This window comes from Nelumbo nucifera, chromosome 8 (genome assembly GCF_055504915.1).
Source record: "Nelumbo nucifera cultivar China Antique chromosome 8, China Antique-T2T, whole genome shotgun sequence".
Taxonomy (NCBI): domain Eukaryota; kingdom Viridiplantae; phylum Streptophyta; class Magnoliopsida; order Proteales; family Nelumbonaceae; genus Nelumbo; species Nelumbo nucifera.
The window spans coordinates 58,720,155-58,738,707 of NC_142656.1; the positions used below are offsets into that span (position 1 = coordinate 58,720,155).

The window sequence follows — 18,553 nt, forward strand, 5'->3', positions numbered from 1 at the left end:
TAGAAAGCCACAACTTCACGTTCCTAGGCCAGAGAAGTTTCGGCGATCAAACCAGTTCGGAAAAGGTGCAGGGGAAGGGATGGCAGTCTCAACCGGAGCAAGGGAGGGAGACAAAAGAAGGAGAGACAAATTGGTAGTCAGGGGAAGAAGAAGACGAAGAGAAATTGTCTAGGGGTAAAAGGGCATCGCATGACAAAGTTTTTAACTTATCCGACACGGAAAATGAAATATTAAGTGGGGAGGGAGCTGGAATGACTTCAAAAGGTCAGAGGGACAAAGAAGAGGAATCATTAGATAATGGAGTCAAAAAAGGGGGCTTTAAGTAGCGGGGCCCACAAAGGGGTGAGGAACTCAAAAAATACCTTCTCTATGGGCTTAGGTGTGAAATAAGGGGGGCATAATCGGAAAGCAAAAAATAACAAAAGAAACAGGGGGTCAAGAAGAAAAAAAAGGGAGGGAGGAGTGGTTTGGATGATAACAAAATATGGGGAAGGATGGAAAAGAAACGATAGTGGTAAAAGGAGGGAGGAACAAGAAGAGTTGCAGGGTGGAGGTGGAAGTTAACTGGAACAAGGAAACCTCAATTTGAGGTAGAGAGAAAGGGCGAAGCGACAATCCAGTCTTTCAACCCTATAGTAGTAGACAGATCAGAAGAGGTAAGCATCATTTCCCCCACTTCCTCTATCCTAGTGAGGTGACAAGAATTGACGAAGGTGAAAAGAAGGAACCTAGGGTCAGTGAAAGCGTGAAGGGAAAAGAAAACGAAAGAGGAAGGAAGAGGAATTCAGAGAGAAAAAAAATGGTGTATAATAGAAGGATGTCATTGGGTTTAGGCAAAGAAATAAAGGGGGGAGGAGAGAAAGAGGAGAGTGTCGCAGTAGGGGTGTCAACGGTATTTGAAAATCCAATTTCAAATTCGATATTCGACATAATCAAATCGAATTCGGATAATTCGAATATCTAATCGGTTGAACTCAGATATCCTATTTGTACCGAATAGTTAATCGGATTTGAATTCGGATATGACCTGATTTGATTCGACAAATATCCGAATTCGACCGATTATTTAATTCTTATATATAATATATAAAATATTTTATATAATTTATATATATAATAATTAAGTTATATGAATAATTTATATATTTATATACTTTATATCAATAAAATATTTATTTTATATATTTATTAATTATCAAAAATAATTAATTAATCGAATCGAATATTCGAATATTTAATCGGATTTGAATTCGGATATTAATTTTCAATACCCATCGGATATCGAATCGAATTCAGATATCGGATTTTCTAATCAGATTCAAATTTGGATATGGCCTGATCCAATTCGAATTCGGTCCATTTACACCCCTATGCCATAGAGAAGAACTTGGAGTTGAACAAGATAGTTGACAAAGAGGTCACAATAGGAAAATCTCTCAGACTATGCTTCTAGGGGAAGAGAGGGCTTTGCTAAAATAGCCTTCGAACATTTTGAAAGAAGATAGAAGAGAAGGCCAAAAAAAGAGAAGAAAGAAATAAAGAGAAAAGATGGAACAAAGAAGGGGCAGAGGAGGATCAAGTTGTAGTTGAAGAGTGAGGGTTAAACCGAGGGAACCCATATAGAGAAGGGGGATGAAGAAGGATGAAGTTGCTAAGCTGGAATGCCAAGGGTTAAAGGAGAAGAAATAGGTGAGCTCTAGTACACAAATTAATTAGGAAGAAGAAGCCTGATGTAGTCATCTTATAGGAAATGAAACTAGAGGTTTTCAACATAAATGTGATGAATGAGATATGGGGGAAGGATGGGGGAGAGTGGGTGGAGCTGAAAGCGGATGGAGAAGACAGTTAAAGAAGAGTTGAAAGGAAGAAGACAGGGAGAATTAGGGGATGAGGAAGGCAGCAAAAAAGAAGTGTTGGAAAAGATTGCTAGGCTGGACAGATTAAAGGAGGAGAAAGAGATATTTCCAAGAGAAGCTAGGTTGGAGAAAGAAGGGTTGGAAAGGAAGTTAGACAGGTTGTTGATGAGAGAAGAGGTGGGATGGAGGCAGAAATCAAGGGCACTGTGGTTAAAGGAGGGGGACAAAAATACAGCTTTCTTTCACGCATTCGCAAGTGGGAGAAAAAGAAGAAATCTGATTTCAAGAGTACAAGTAGGGGAGGAGTTGACTGAGAACTGGGAAAGTATTCAAAATTTAGTAGTACTCAGGGAGGCAGTGGTGCTGGATTTCCCTGGGGGAAGTAGAAACCAAAAAAAAAAAAAAGAGTGAGAGGGCAGTTAGGTGGCTGGAGAGGGAGATTGAAGTAGAAGTCAGAGAGGCTTTAAAGAGGATAAATGGAGACAAAGCTCCAGGGCCTAATGGTTTCTGTTGTGAGGATTATTTAATTGTTATTTTACAGTTGCTGTTACTGTGTTGTCAGCTAGTTAGTTTCTTTCTTTCTTATTAGCTTGTTACTAGGCAGTGCCACCAGGGGTATACTTGTAATCTCCCATTCCTTTTATATTAAGTTAATATAAATAACTAAACTGGCGGCCGCCAGAGGAGGTTTTTTTGTGTCTCTCAATCATATCTTCCTCTTCTCCTCTTTCCTCTCTTCTCTTCTCTTCTCTTTCTCTCTCTCGTCTCTCTCTCTCCATCAATGATTACATGGTATCAGAGCCAGGTTCTGGGCTATAAAAATCTGTTTCTCCCATCTGAACCTGCTTAGTCCTCTTTCTTCTTTGATTTCTTGGACGTGGAAGACAGAGAAACCCTAGCAGGCCACTTGCGGCTTCTTCCATTGGGTTCTTCCTTGGTCGTAACATCAAGTAAATCCTAGCAGAAGAACGGCGATGCAGTAAAGACTCCCTTCCTCATCTGTTCAATGCTGTGAAGTTAATTTCTGGGTTGGCACCTTCGTACACATGCTGGACAGGGTATGTGTTCTTGTGTTTTTCTATGGCCAGTGGTGTAAAAGCCTTACCTTTTTGGTTTTATACCTTCGTTTAGATGCTGGACTGTTAGATTGCATGTGTTGTAGTCAAACTGCTAGTATACTATTCTAACAGCTAGTGCTGGACTGATTACTGGGCTGTTTTAATGGCTGAACCATCACTGAGTTGATTTCAGCAGTTTTTGTTTTTTCCACATTCCAGAAGTAAATTTCTTGGGGGTTTGTATTCTGATTGTGGCTGTTGTGTAGTTGTGTGGGATTTGGTCTGATTCAGCAGTACTCTATGGCAAACTATGATTCAACTTCATCGGGGGTTACACCAACCCGTAGCACAGCTGGTATGGGAAGTAAAAACATGATGTTTCCCATGCTCATTACCCCTTTAAATGGTCTAAACTACCTGGAGTGGGCTAAAAGTGAAAAACTTTATGTAACAGTAAGGGGAAAAGCTAGTTACATATGTGTCATGTGGTCAGTAGCACCGGAATCAATAATCCAAGAAGTAGAGTCAATAGAACTAGTTGCATTAAAAGCAAAGACAATACCTGATCTAGCAAGGGAGGTGGAAGCAAGAGAGTTAGTCCTTAGACGGGTTAAAGCCCGGCTAAGGACCTCTACCTCATCAGCAGTGAAACCCAAGGACCCGGATACAGAGGAATTAGCAGTCTGTTCCATTGGAGAAGAAGCTACTGTTGATGTGTTCTGTGTGCTATCACCACTGTGACTAGTAACAAGGTTCCCACTTGCTGCTTGACCCTTCTGGTGCTTCTTGTCTTTCCTCAAGGCAGCTGGTTTCAGATGAGGATAAAGAACCCAACACTTCTCTTTTACATGCCTTTCACCTCCACAATGAGTGCACTTAAGATGCCTCTTGTCTGAATACTTGTTCCCCTTTTGATTTGAAGAAATCGGGGCTGAATGTTCAACAGGCTGTTCAGCTGGCTGCATTTGAGTGTCAACTTGCATCTCTTTCCTCCTGACCTCTTCATTCCTTACTAGATAATAAACATGATGTAAATCTGGTATTTCATCCCTTCCTAAAATTTGAGACCTTATGATCTCATACATTGGGTCTAAACCAGCCAAGAACTGAAAGGCTCTACCCTCTTCAATTTATTTATCATGCCTCTCCTTGTCTCTGGCATTCTCCCAATCAAGAATAAGGTGGTGATCAAGCTCTTCCCACAGTCCTTTTAGGGTTGCAAAATTCGTTGCAACTGTCATATCTCCTTGTCTCAAGGCAGCAATGTCTTGGTTTAGCCTATAAATTCTGGCATTGTTCTTTCTCTGTCCATAAGTTTTAAACACTTTCTCCCAAATCCTAGCAGCAGTGGAAAAGTGTTGAACAGTCCTGGCTACTCTTGGAGTCATTGAAGCAAGCAGCCAGGACATAACAATAGCATTCTCCTTACGCCAAACTGCGTACTCCACACTACCCACTTCAGGTTCCTTTTGCCCATCTAAATAACCCATGAGTTCCTGGGAAGTAATGAAGAGCATGGCAGAAACAGACCATTCCCTGAAATTGTATTCATCCAACAACACACTGGTGATCTACAAGCTGTGTAGATTTGGATTCTCCAGATTAGGAGACCTCCCACCAAATCTATTATCCCTAGAAGCCACTTCCCCGGATATTGAGGACATCTCCTCCCTCTTACAATGATCACGATTGCAAACTTAGTACAAAGAATACTGTTTCAGACTTACCGAGGTTGTTACAGTCCTGAGAACTCGTAACAGATCTAAAACCAAGAGCAACCCACCGCTGCACCTTGCTGACTTCTACTGGGCTTTGACTTCTGCTGTCGTAGACTGTAGTCACCCCTACGACCAGTACTAGGACTGCCGAAATCAGTCCTCCACCTAGATCCGTTCCACACAGATCTCTCTTAGCAGCCGAATGGCTACTACCTGCTGTAAGGAGTCTAGTAGGGCATCAGCTTCTGGGACAAACTCCCCTTGGGCCCTACAACCAAGGGAAACCCTAGGTATAGACCTTGTTGTGTTCGACGATCAACCCTAGGGTCTCTTCACAGTGACCAAGAGATGGATTAATGCTCTGATACCATGTTTGCTGGAACACAGTAGCCGAAGAAGAAGAGAAGAAGAGGAGAAAGTTTAAGAATGGCGGCTCATAACCTTTCAGCCGACCCTACTATCTTATATATATGTTTATTACATAGTGTTACATGAATGAACAAGAATGCCCCTGATTAGTGATGGGACACCTAGACAAATAAAACATTAAACAAGTTTAGGCCCAATAACTAATGACTTAAGACGCAGCAATGACAAACATATACATTAAATCAGCCGAACCAACATTGTGTAACATCATCCCACGAGCTACCTCAAGGAGGTGTCTGTTTTTTTCTTTCTGCAATACCATTTTGTTGTGGTGTTCTTGCGCATGAGCTCCTATGAATAGATCCGTGGGAAGCAAAGAACTCATTGAGCTCACCGTGGAAATATTCATTTGCATTGTCTGATTGGAAAATTTGTATTTTAACATGGAATTGAGTAAACACTATCCTCTGGAAGTCTTTCACAATCTTTGGAACTTTGTCTCTACTACGCATAAGGAATACACATGTATAGCAAGAGAAGTCATCGATAAATGTGATAAAGTACTTATATCCGACCTCAGAGATTATAGTAATAGGCCCCCATACATCAGAATACACAACATGAAAAGGAACACTTGATCTTTTATTATTTGAGTGAAAAGTTGTTCTACATTGTTTGTTGAACTAACACGTTTGACACTGAAACTCTGACACTAAACATGACTTAAATAAAACTGGAAACAAAGACTTTACTATTTCAAAAGAAACATGACCTAACCGGCTATGCCACAAAAAAAATTGACTCTTATTTGATTGAGTATATGACTCTGAGGATGACACCTAGAGACCAGCTTTGTTGTCGAGAATGTAGAGACCATTGACTAGGCTCCCTCTACCAATCGTCCTCCAAGAAGTTAGATCCTGAAAAAGGTTACACTACAATTTAAAAGTTTGTGATACTACTGATTGAAAGCAAATTTATAGGAAGTTGAGGGACATGCAATACACAATTTAGGATAAGGCCATGGGGAAGAGATATTGATCCTTGGCCTGCAATGGAGGAGAATGATCCATCTGCAACCCTCACTTTATCCCTTCCTGACAAAAGGCTATAAATTTGAAATGAGTTCGGCTTACCGGTCATGTGGTTAGAGGCCCCTGAGTCATTGATCCAAGGGGAACCAGTGGTAGTAGTGACATGGAATGCAAAAGCCGCATTACTTGATGGAGATGCAAATGAAGTAGGAGTACCAGTGATTGAACTATCCATCTGTCGCAAAGCCCTACCATATGACTCCAAGTGGTCTCTGAAGGAATTCATGATATCTTCCTTGGGGTCAGAATTAGTAAGGTGGTCCCAAGTAGTGCCAGCAACCTGAGTATCTTGGGTTGCCACATGTGCTACATTATGTGTTGTGTTCGTCTTCTTCTGACCTTGCCCTTTACCCTGTTCTTGGTTCTTCGCTGCCCGCTTGGGCTTCCCGTGAATGTCCCAACATGTGTCATGTGTATGTCGTGAGCGCCGACAGTGGCTACAAAATAACTTGTCTTTATCATCAGCCTTCTTGGTGTCACTTTTCTTCCCCATGTTGTTATTACTCATTGCAACCAATGCAACTTGTTGCTCCCCCTCGGTTGCAACCATCACACTCCGCCTACTTTCTTCAGATTGAACAAGAGCATACCGACGGCAACTCTTAACTTCCTAAGATCTGAACTCTCAAAGGTTCATAGGCAAGGTTCAGTCCCAACAAGAAGGCAAACACACGCTGCTGAAAAACCAGCTTTCTGTAGGCCTTAGCATCATCATCATGTTTCCACTCTATAGCCTGATAATGATCCAATTCTTTCCATACGGAAGTAAGGGCTGAATAATAGGTAGACAAACTACGATTTCCCTGTTTACAGGTTGAAGATTCAACTTGCAATTGGTAAACCTTGGCATAATGCCTTTGCTCAGAATAGGTGGTTTTAGCATGTTCCCAAATCTCACTAGCGGTGTCTGCCCACATAAAGTTCTTCTTCGCATCAAGTTCCATGGCTGCAAGGAGCCAAGACGTCGCCATATTGTTTTCTTGGTCCCACCTATCATGTTCAGCTATCTCACTCTTGGGTTCTTTCACCCTTCCAAGGGGGAAAGACCCAGTGGGGTGTAAGTGGGTGTTTACAGTTAAACACAAGGCAGACGGGACAGTTGAAAGGTACAAAGCAAGATTAGTAGCCAAAGGGTGCACTCAAGTGTACAGGGTTGACTATGATGAGACTTTTGCTCTAGTAGCTAAGATGAATTCAATTAGGGTCCTCCTGTCATTAGCTGCTAACCTTGACTAGGAAATCAATCAACTAGACATAAAGAATGCTTTTTTAAATGGTGACCTAGAGGAGGAAGTATACATGGTTCAACCCCCTGGATTCTGTGCCAAGGGAAGTGAAAATAAGGTGTGCAAGCTGAGAAAGTCTCTTTATGGTTTAAAACAATCTCCCAGAGCTTGGTTCAGTAAGTTTCACATGGCAATTCAGCAGGTAGGCTTCAAACAATGTTAGTCTGATCACACACTCTTTGTGAAGAGATGTCAGGAACAGGTTGTTGTATTGATAGTGTATGTGGATGATATCATCATTACAGGAAATTAGAGTTCAGAAATACAAAAATTGAAACAATTCCTTGCATCTAAATTTGAAGTGAAAGATTTAGATCCCATGAAGTATTTCCTTGGAATTGAAGTCGCCCACTCAGAAAAGGGTATCTTCATTTCTCAAAGGAAATACACCCTTGATCTATTACAAGACACAGGCAAATTAGGCACAAGGCTAGCAGATACTCCCATGGATGTTGATCACAAATTGGATGACTGTGATGGTGAACCTTTGAAAGATGTGAAACAGTTCCAAAGGTTAGTGGGAAAGTTGATTTATTTGTCCATGGCCCGTCTAGACATTGCCTATTCAGTTGGGTTCTAAGCCAATTCATGCACTCTCCTAAGAAATCACACATGGAGGCAACAAAGAGAGTTCTTAGATACTTAAAAAAGTATCCCAAAACAGGTCTACTATTCAGTAAACATAATCACCTAAAGGTGGAAGTCTTTACAGATGCTGATTAGGCTGGTGTTGTGGATGATAGAAAGTCCACAAGTGGGTATTGCACATTTGTGGGAGGAAACCTAGTGACCTGGAAAAGCAAGAAACAAAGTGTAGTAGCAAGGTCAAGTGTTGTAAGCTGAATATGGAGCTATGACACATGGGATGGCTGAAGTCCTTTGGCTAAAAAATCTTCTAGGGGAGCTTGGAGTTGTTGTTCATAATCCTATGTCTCTTTACTGTGACAACAAGGCAGCCATAAACATCGCCAGCAACCCTGTCCTACATGAGAGGACCAAGCACATTGAGGTGGACAAACACTTCATAAGGGCAAAATTAGAAAAAAGGGGAAATTTGCCTCCCTTATGCCAACTCCAAGGAACAACTTGCTGATGTCCTTACAAAAGGAATTCCATACTCGCGGCACAATGAGTTATGTGACAAGCTGGGCATGATAGACATATTCAGCCCAACTTGAGGGGGAGTGTTGTGAGGATTATTTAATTGTTATTTTACAGTTGTCGTTAGTGTGCTGTCAGCCAGTTAGTTTATTTCTTTCTTATTAGTTTGTTACTAGGGAGTGCCACCAAGGGCATACTTGTAATCTCCCATTCCTTTTATATTAATTTAATATAAATAACTAAACCGGCAGCCGCCAAAGGAGGCTTTTTTGTGTCTCTCAATCATATCTTCCTCTTCTCTTCTCTTCTCTTCTCTTCTCTTTCTCTCTCTCTCCATGAATGATTACAGTTTCAACTTTAACTTCATAAATGTTGCGAAATAGAAAGGGAGAAAAGAAGAAGATTTTCTTTATTGATGATAAAAACATATTGAGCATACACCTTAAATAAGAAAAGATAGGAAAGACAAACCCCTAGAATTTCTCTCAATCAGAGATTGACTAAATCTTTCCCTTAATCCAAGGATATGACTTTCCTAAATTTATTCAAATCTCTTAACCATATCTTTCTTATTTTACCGCAGATCCTCTCTTTCTTAATCTGTCGACAGCAAATCCTGTCTTTCTTAATCTGTCGACACTCCCCCTCAAGTTGGTGCAAAGATATCTATCATGCCCAACTTGCTAACTTGAAGTTCAAATGGCTGTCCCAACAAGCCCTTAGTCAAAATATCTGCAACTTGATGCGTGGTTGGTACAAATGGAGTGTAGATTATTCCTTCATCAAGCTTCTCCTTTATAAAGTGTTTGTCAAGCTCAACATGTTTAGTCCTATCATGTAGAACCGGATTATGAGCAATGCTGATAGATGCCTTGTTATCACAATACAGTTTCATAGGAAAGCTTACTGGTATCTTAAGATCTGCTAGTAACCTCTTTAGCCAAAGAACCTCACACACTCCTTGAGCCATTGATCTGAATTCAGCCTCAGCACTACTTCTAGCAACTACACTTTGCTTCTTGCTTCTCCAAGTAACTAAATTTCCCCAAAGAAATGTGCAGTACCCCGAAGTTGACCTATCAGTAATCGAGCCTACCCAGTCCGCATCTGTATACACCTCAACCCCTCTCTTATCATTTTTCTTGAAGAAGAGTCATTTTCCTGCTTCACAGCGAAGGCAATATCAGGACGTGTAAGTGACAAGTAAATCAATCTTCCTACCAGCCTTTGGTATCTTCCTGTATCTACTGGAACCCCATCTTTAACTTCTCCAACTTTAGTATTAACTTCTATCGGAGTATCTGAAGGTTTGCATCCACTCATTCCAGTTTCTTTCAAGAGATCTAAAATATATTTTCTTTGTGAAACCACAATGCCCTTCTTTGATCTAGGCACTTCCATTCCAAGAAAGTACCTTAGCTAGCCTAAGTCTTTAATCTCGAATTCATTGGCTAAGCTCTGCTTTAGTCTGTTCATCTCTTCAATATCATCTCCAGTCAAGATTATATCATCAACATAGACAATCAGAACCGAAACCTTGTCTTTGGTGGATCTTTTTGTGAAAAGAGTATGATCAGATTGTCCTTGACTATATCCTTGACTTTTAACGAACCTTGTGAATCTTTCAAACCAGGCTCTGGGAGACTACCTACTTATTACCTCTCACTATTGAAAATACCAATTTCTGTAGCTAATAAAATAGAAAAAATTCAGAGGGATTTCCTTTGGGAAGGGACAACGGGTCCAAGGAATTTTCATTTGGTAAAGTGGGAGAAAATCTGCACACCGAAAACTTTAGGGGGGTTGGGTTCCAGAAGAATAAAAATTTTCAACAAAAGCTCTTATGGGGAAATGGCTATGGAGGTTTGGGCTAGAAAAGGAAAAGGAGTCATTAGTGGTGGTAGGGAAGTAAGGGGTGGTGAGATTTAGTTGGGAACCAAGGGAGGCATCCAATTGATACGGTGTGAGTGTGTGGAAGGGCATAATGAGTTTCAACCAGGAGTTCGAACGCTTGGTTAGTTTTAATGTAGGAACTGGATCCAGAGTGAGATTCTGGGAGGATGATTGGAGTGGGGTTGGGTAACTGTGTGATCTGTGCCCAATATTGTATACTCTGTGGCCCAATATTATGAAGTTAGTGGTGATAAGGTGGTTTGGAGCCCCAAGATTGTATAGGCAAACCAGAATTTCTACAACTAGTGAAGATGGCTTGTGGTGGAAGGAAAGCAGAAATGGAAAATTTACAGTTAAGTCATTTTACTTGATTCTCATCAAGGACAGTGTAAACAATGAGAAAAATGAATGGAATATGGGGAAATCCAGTGCCCCTAAGAATGGAAGCTTTTGCTTGGTTGGTTGCATTGGATAGTGTTCTCACAACAGATCATCTAAAAAGTAGAGGGTTCTACTTGGCTAGCTATTGCTATATGTACAAATCAGATGAGGAAACTGTATTCCATTTGTTCTTCTCCTGCCACTTAGTAAATTTCATCTGGATATTCTATTTTTTCCTCTTTGGGATGCCCATATTCCAACCATCAACATCAGCAGAGATATTCTCTACATGGCAAGTTTAGAGGAAGTTTGAAAGCTAAAATTTCCTGGAGCTGCATTCCCTTTGTGGCTTTGCAGTCTGCTGGTCTTCGTGGGGGGAAAGGAACAAGAGGCTCTTTGAAAGAATGGAAAGGAGCATTGAAGAGTTGGTGGCATCAGTTGGAAAACTCATCACAAGCTGGGTCATCTCCCTTCAAGAATTGGAGCAAATCAGTCCTTCAGACTTTGCTGAGAATTTCTGGGACTTGTTAGAGATTCAAACTTGTAATGCGAATTAGTTTAGTCTGAACTGAATTTTAATGTATTTTGCTTTTATTTGCTGGCTGTTATCTAGACACCTGAACAGCTTGTACCTGTTTTTTTATTTTAATAATTCTTTTTATTTACTCTTCAAAAAAAGAATCATTCGCATTTTCTATAAGTTTAAATTTTGCTTGAACTCATTCTATCATGTAGTTTTGACTCTTAAGGTTTACAAGACAACTTCACAACGTACTATTTTGTCTATAACCTTAGTTTCTTAGCTATGTTTAAAGATTTGGAACAAGAGTGCTTTGAGAAGAGAAGCAAGAGAAGTACCATATCTGTTTCTTGTGCTTTGCTAACGGTGAATCCATATTTTATTACTAATATGCTGCTTTTTTGTGTCTCGTGTTTGGGAGTTTTTTTTTTCTCTTTGGTTGCAGGTGGGTGCCAGATGCTAATAGCAGCTTTGGATGCTTTTTAGAGGCTGGGGAATAATAGCAGCTTCCTCTCTTCAGAAAGCAACAGTGAAAGAGGAGTTGATTCCACCAAGAAATAACAGAATCACGTTGAATTTTGATGCTAGCTCCTTTGGAAAGCCAGGACCTTCAGGTATAGGAAGAGTTCTCAAAGATGGTAGGGGTACGATTGTTGCATTTTCTTCTCGTCTAATTGAGATTTCAGATTCACCACTAGCAGAACTCTCTGTCCTTCTGCAAGGTTTTTTCTATCAGCAAAAAGATTGTTAGACTGATGACCCAATAGTCATCCCCAAGGATTACAACCCAAGTTACAACAAGGCCCAATATAGTTGCTGCCTTGCAGCCCCTTGTTTGGCTAAAGTATCTGCTAACCCATTTGCACTCCTCCTGATCCACCTAAAATCAGCACTTATATCCTTTGCTAATCTCTTGCCCTTCTGCAAGGTTTAAAGATAGCAAAGCATCTAAACTTGAGACCTTCAGAAGTGGAAGGTAATTCAGCACTGGCGATAGGTTGGATGGCCAACAACAGTGACAGGCCTTGGCAGCCAAAGAAGAAGAGTAGAATTTTATGCAGAAAAAATAAGTACAAGGCTCCTAAACCGAGCCAAGACCCATTGAGAGATTAGGTAAGCCCAAATTAATTGTGCCCTATGCATCCCTTCCTTCGCCATTGTATTTGTGGACTTGTTGATCCATTTAAAGTTGGCCTCAACCTCACTTGCTAGCCTTCTTACTTCTCCCTTATTTGTTGTTTGTAGAGCCAAGAGCTGTCACTGTTTTTATTTATTTATTTTTTTTTTATCAATAGCAGAATCGTATTCATTAAGTAAAATAGAAAGGTGCACAGCAAGACAGAAGGGAGAGATACACTCTCTTAACTCCCCCGAGAGATGTGCAAATTACAAACAATCCCAAAACAAATGATTTCTTCCCACCCTTTGTTTTGCCAAAGAATTAGCATCTCTTTTCACCCATTGTAGGGTAACCTCCATTCCTTGTAGCATCTGGGTGATTCTTCTCTTCTCATGAATATATTCCCACCATCCCTCATCCCCTTCCTTTTCAGTTTTCACTAACTTTGAGTCTTCCTCAATTGAAAGCTTGTGAATATTCAAGTCCTTTGCTTTCTGAATTCCTTCCATGACAGCCAGTATCTCAGTTCTTAGAGCATCACCTAACCCCTATGACCAGATAATAGAGCAACAATTTTTCCTTGCTCATTTTTAAATATTTTCATTTGCAGAAGAGCATAACCTCATATTTTCATTTCATATAGCAATAAGATTGCTTTATCTGTTACTGATCAAAAACCAAAAAAAGGAATACATATTGTACATACTTGGGGATCTGCAAGAACAGCAATCTTCACATGGTTATCTTGAAATGAAACTTCACTCATGATCTGCACTTGGCACAACAAAGAAAGGTCAGTACTAACCATTTAAGTATTCAAGCAGAGACATTGCATCCGCAAGGGCCAGAAAAAGGGACCGGTTATGCCAAATCAGAATGTAAAGAAAAAGGGCATAAGGATATGTAGAATAAGAGTTAGGTTGAAGAAAGCTATTATTAATAGGCTTGATGCCATATAAATTGAGACAGACTCCATATAAATTGACCCAGAGTCCATATAAATTGAGCCCACGAAATGACTCTGTCATCATGTCCATTATTAATTAAACAAAAATATAAAACATGTATCATTTACTTTTGAATTAAACAGGAGTTTTCTCCTGGAAGACACCATACATGAGAGCATCCATTACATAAATCGTGTTAATTTATTTTATTGAAAATTAAATGTTGTATGAAAAGGCGTGAGAAAAATATAAGCATCTGAACCATAAAGGCCAGGCAAAGAGCAAAGCTGCCACAAGAACAAGATATACTTTGTGTGCTGGCCAGTAGTGAAGAAACTTACCACCTGTTTAGTGTATGGAGACACTTCTTATTTTGAAATCTCAAATTCCCAATAGCAAGACACCAGTTGAGTAGTGAAGAAGAGATGCTAAATGGGAGGATAGGAATGCGAGTGATTCTCGGCAGTAAGGAACATCCAGTTGATAATAGTAAAATAATAAGATATTGCCAAAAGTAGAGATGATAAACCGAGTGCTGGTTAACTACAGTCCCACATGCCACCTCTATTACCAGGAAAGTGACTCAGTTCCACATTAGCCTTGCTTCTCTCCATGTGTCCTCCTTTTCCTTTGGTTTCTGATTTAAGTATTCTATACCTCCATCCAGACCCCTTGTCCACTCTATGCTGCCATTCATTTCTTATGCCTACCATGAAACTACTTGCTCTTTCTCTTTCTCTTGAGAAAATCATGGACATTGTAAATTTGGAGAAAGAGAGGGACTGGGCATCAGTTCAAGCAAGGGGTTGAGGAAAATAGGGTGGCAGTGAGCAAGAAGGGAAACAAAGACAAGGAAGCTTTCTTGTGCAAATACCTGGTTGGCACATTTGACGATGCAGAGTTAGGGGTGTCAACGATATTCGAAAATCCGATTCAAAATTCGAATAATTCGAATATCTAATCAGTCGAATTCGGATATCCTATTCATATCGAATAACTAATCGGATTCGAATTCGGATATGACCTTATTCGATTCGATAAATATCTGAATTTGACTAATTATTTAATTCTTATATATAATATATAAAATGTTTAAATGTTTTATATAATAATTAAATTATATAAATAATTTATATATTTATATACTTTAAACAAATAAAATTTTTATTTTATATATTTATTAATTACCTAAAATAATTAATTGGTTAAATTCAAATCGAATCAAATATTTGAATATTTAATTGAATTCGAATATCGGATTCAAATTCGGATATTGCCTTATTCGATTCAAATCTGATCCGTTTACACCCCTATGTAGAGTTTAATTCCACAAAGATCAAGAGATGGGTATTACATTGTTGGCCTTGTCATTGCAACTAGGGGTGGATTCGAGCCGAGTTGAGCCGAATAGTACTAGGCTCGAGCTCGGCTCGACTGTTCTACAAGGCTCGAGCTCGAGTTCAAGCTTGGTTCAAGCTAGAACCTTGAGCTCGAGCTCGGTTCGAGTCAAAAATTCATAAGCTCAAGCTCGGCTCGGCTCGAGCTAGATTTTGAGAAAAAATATTTTATAAAAATAAAAAATTATATATAAAAACATTTTTTATTTGATAATTAAAAAATTAAGAATTATAATAATTAATAATTATAATATTTTTATTATATATATTATTTTCTATAATTTTATTATATATTAAATATCAAATATATATATATTCGAGCCGGCTTGCGAAACTCACGAGCCAAGCTCTAGTTGGTTCGAGCTCGGCTCGTTTAATAATCAAGCCAATGAATTGGGCTCGAGTTCATTTGAAACCAAGCCGAGCCGAGCTCGAGCAGCTCGTTGCCACCCTTAATTGCAACCCAGAAGTGCAAAGACTAGGAGAAAGCCACTTTCCATCTATTCACTTGTTCAAAACTTCAAATTGGAAGCAATGGAAATTCCTATTGCTCTTGTACTTGGCTACCACCCAAATTCAGTCATCTTCCCTCTGCTCATCATTTATCATTCGACTGGTTTTTAAAGAGCAAGAGCACTCCTTCAACAAGAGAATTGTACTCCCCAAATACTCAAGGGTATAGTATTTTACCCAACTTGATCTTAGCTACTAAGGAACCCACAACCCCCTTAAAAACTTATTCACTAAAAGACAAAGCAATAAGCTTTTCAGTTCAGCCATTTCAGCTATTACTAAATGGCCCCTTAGTTTTTATGAAGAAGTATTTATATTTTCTTTTGGAAGCTAGAGTTGTTGTTGGGGTGGAAAAGTTTGAAGTTGGGGTGTTTCATTTACTCAAGAGGGTCATTTTTTGCTTTGGGAGTGCTTTTATTTTCATCTCCTAGGTGACTTCTTATCACTTTTCTTGTGTTCTATTTTTCCTTTTAATTAAATTTTTATTTTATTTACCAATAAAAATTATTCCATTTGAAAAAAGTCGGCCTTGTACAATCTAAGGAGAGTAGGAAGTTAGCCATGAATCCCATTCAGTGGGAGCAGATTGCATTGGCAACAAAGAGGAGCAGTGATGGTGTTAAGAAGACTAATAGAAATAAGAAAGTTGAAGAGGTGGACAAGGATAATGGTATGCTCACTATCAAAGAGCTAGGCACACCAAGGAGGCATGTTGGAACCTTGTTAGGAGACCCAAGAAGTTAATGAAGAAGCAAGAAAATAAGAAGTATAACTTGATCAATGTAGCTTCCCTAGAGTCCAAGTCCCTTACCACTATAGCTCCTTCTCAGGATCATTTAGTAAGCTTAGTACCATGGGAGGATTTACCATACACTACGAGAGATCACCCTTTTTTTTTATAAATACTATGAGAGATCACATTGAGCAGTATGGTAAGGTGTTAATTTGGCTAGAGGAGACTTCCATCACTCCATCTACTTCATGTGCATCTACATCAGGTAACTAGGCTACCGCTTTCCATGTATCATATCTTTCTTCAAAATTCCCTCTGACCATTAACTCTAGGGCTTCCAATGATATGACTAGTAAGCCTAACTTGTTTTATTCTAACCATTCGTTGTGCAGTAAAGATAAAGTAAGACTATAGACGGCAGATGTTTTGGGCACTACTATAACTTTGTTCTAGAAAAAATAGACAGCAATTGTTTTTGGGTACTATTGTAACCTTCATTGAGGTTGGCTAATGTCTCATTGAAGGGCTGAAACCAATATGTTGTACCATTCAGTTTTCACCTATAAACATAACATGTAAAGCATATTCAAATGAAAATTTAACAAAAAAAAACAAACAAATAAAACATTTTTTTTATAATCAAACAAATAAAACATTTTCAATCATGTATGTTAGAATACACGAATCAAGGGTATTTTGGTCATTTTGGTTTATCTGTTTGAGAGTGAAAGGTCTATTTTATTTAAGTTTAAGTTATGTGTCCCATCTTCCATGAGGGACAATATGGTCTTTCTTGTAACTCTATTATTTGAAATAAATACAAGTGGATCGGCTAGGGAGGACTGATTTTTCTCCTTCCTAATCTGGCCGAACTCTTCTTCTCTTCTTCTTCTTCTTCTTCTTCTTCTTCTTCTTCTTCTTCTTCTTCTCTACTTTAACCTAGAATCGAATAGGGTTTTCTTACATGGTATCAGAGCAGTAAAACCTTTCTCTCCTTTCATTCTTCCTTGCTGTTGTCTTCTTCCTGGGTTCGCCGCCAACTATTTCAGCCTTCTTCAAATTTCTGCTAGCCTGAGTGGAAGCTCGACAAGGGGCCAGAAAGGAGTCGTCGTTTTGTGGTTTTGGAGGTGAGTATGCCTCCAGTTATTGTGGTGGTGGTCGTTGAAGTGGTGTGCTAGACGCCCTCTATTCTGTGATGTGAAAAGAGCTGTTTGTGGATAGGTATGAACAGTGCTGTCGTTTGCCCAAGTAGTGGACTGTGAATGCTGTGTTTTGGTTCAAAATTTTTCCTTGTGGAGGTTTGGAGTGACTAGTATACATATCGGTCCTGTTTTTCTCTGTTTTTACCTCATATGTGTGCTGAAAGTAGGGCTTTTTCGACTGCTGAAGTTCACAACAGCAGTGGTGTGGTGGTAGTTGTATTGTGCTGAATGGTGTATCAATGATTTTGAATATTTAAAAGTGAATCCTTGTATCTGGTGTGAGAATAGTTCTGCAGTGTGCAGTACAAGTGTTTGATTTAATGACTAAGTGACTTCAACCCTTATATTTGGTGGGTGAATGGTTCAGCAGTGTGCAGTACAGGTGTTTGATGTAATGACTGAGTGATTTCAGCTTTAGTATTTTATGTGCAATGTGTATTTGAAGAAGTTGGTGGTGCTGAAAGTGAGATAAGTTTTGTGGAAGTGCATGAGGTTGTGTTGCATATTGGAAGGTGAATTAGTTAAGATGGCATCGATTGGTGATGGGAATGACAACAAAACCGGCGTTGTGCTTTCTCCAAACTACCTAAATATTCAAATGACATCTATTAAGTTGAATGGTGAGAATTATGTGCCGTGGGCAAAATTTGTGGAAGTGTTCTTAAAGGCCAAGAGAAGGGTAAAACATGTGAGAGAGGAGAAACCTTCCTCTGATTCTCCGGGGTTCAGTGACTGGAACAGGAAGATGCACAGATAATGACATGGCTATGGAATAGCATGGAACCAAAAATTTGTGTGAACTTTATGTTCCTAGATACAGCTAAAGAAATCTGGGATCATGCTAAGAAGCTATACTCCGGACAAGACAATACAACTAGGGTGTATCAGTTGTATCAAGGGTACTTTAATTCGAAGCAAGGCAATCAAAGCTTGGAGGAATACTATGCAAGTCTAAGGAATATCCGAAATGAGCTCAATGTGTATAATCCTCTGACATCGGATGTTCAAATTCAACAACAACAGCATGAGCAACTTGATGTGACAAGATTTCTAGTGGGCTTGAAGGCTGAGTATGAGCCCGTCCGAGCACAAATACTGGGGGGGGGGGGGTCTGCTCTTCCCTCACTTGAAGAAGTTTTTGCCCATTTTAAGAGTACATCTATTGAGTTTGTAGAGCATTCCTCTCTCTCGGACAGATCTGGTTTCGTTGTGACTAAAGGGGGTGGCCGTGGAAATAGAGGTGGTGGTGGTGGTAGTGGACCTCCAGGTAACCGTGGTGGTCCCATGTTTAACCATGCTGGTGGCCGGAGTGGAGGTCGGGACTCAGGGGGAGGTCATGGTAAAGGAAGAAGTAATGCCCCTAAG

The 18,553-nt window shown here is 39.6% G+C and overlaps 1 protein-coding gene across 1 annotated transcript in view; it reads right to left on the bottom strand.

Annotated features, from left to right (window-relative positions):
• Positions 1-18,553, bottom strand: part of LOC104612621 (Calcineurin-like metallo-phosphoesterase superfamily protein) — a 161,715-nt gene that overhangs the window by 126,385 nt on the left and 16,777 nt on the right. Inside the window, exon 2 of the mRNA XM_010280107.3 lies at positions 13,103-13,165. Within this exon, the coding sequence (XP_010278409.1) occupies positions 13,103-13,165 (63 nt within the window). The remainder of the gene's footprint in view (positions 1-13,102; positions 13,166-18,553) is intronic.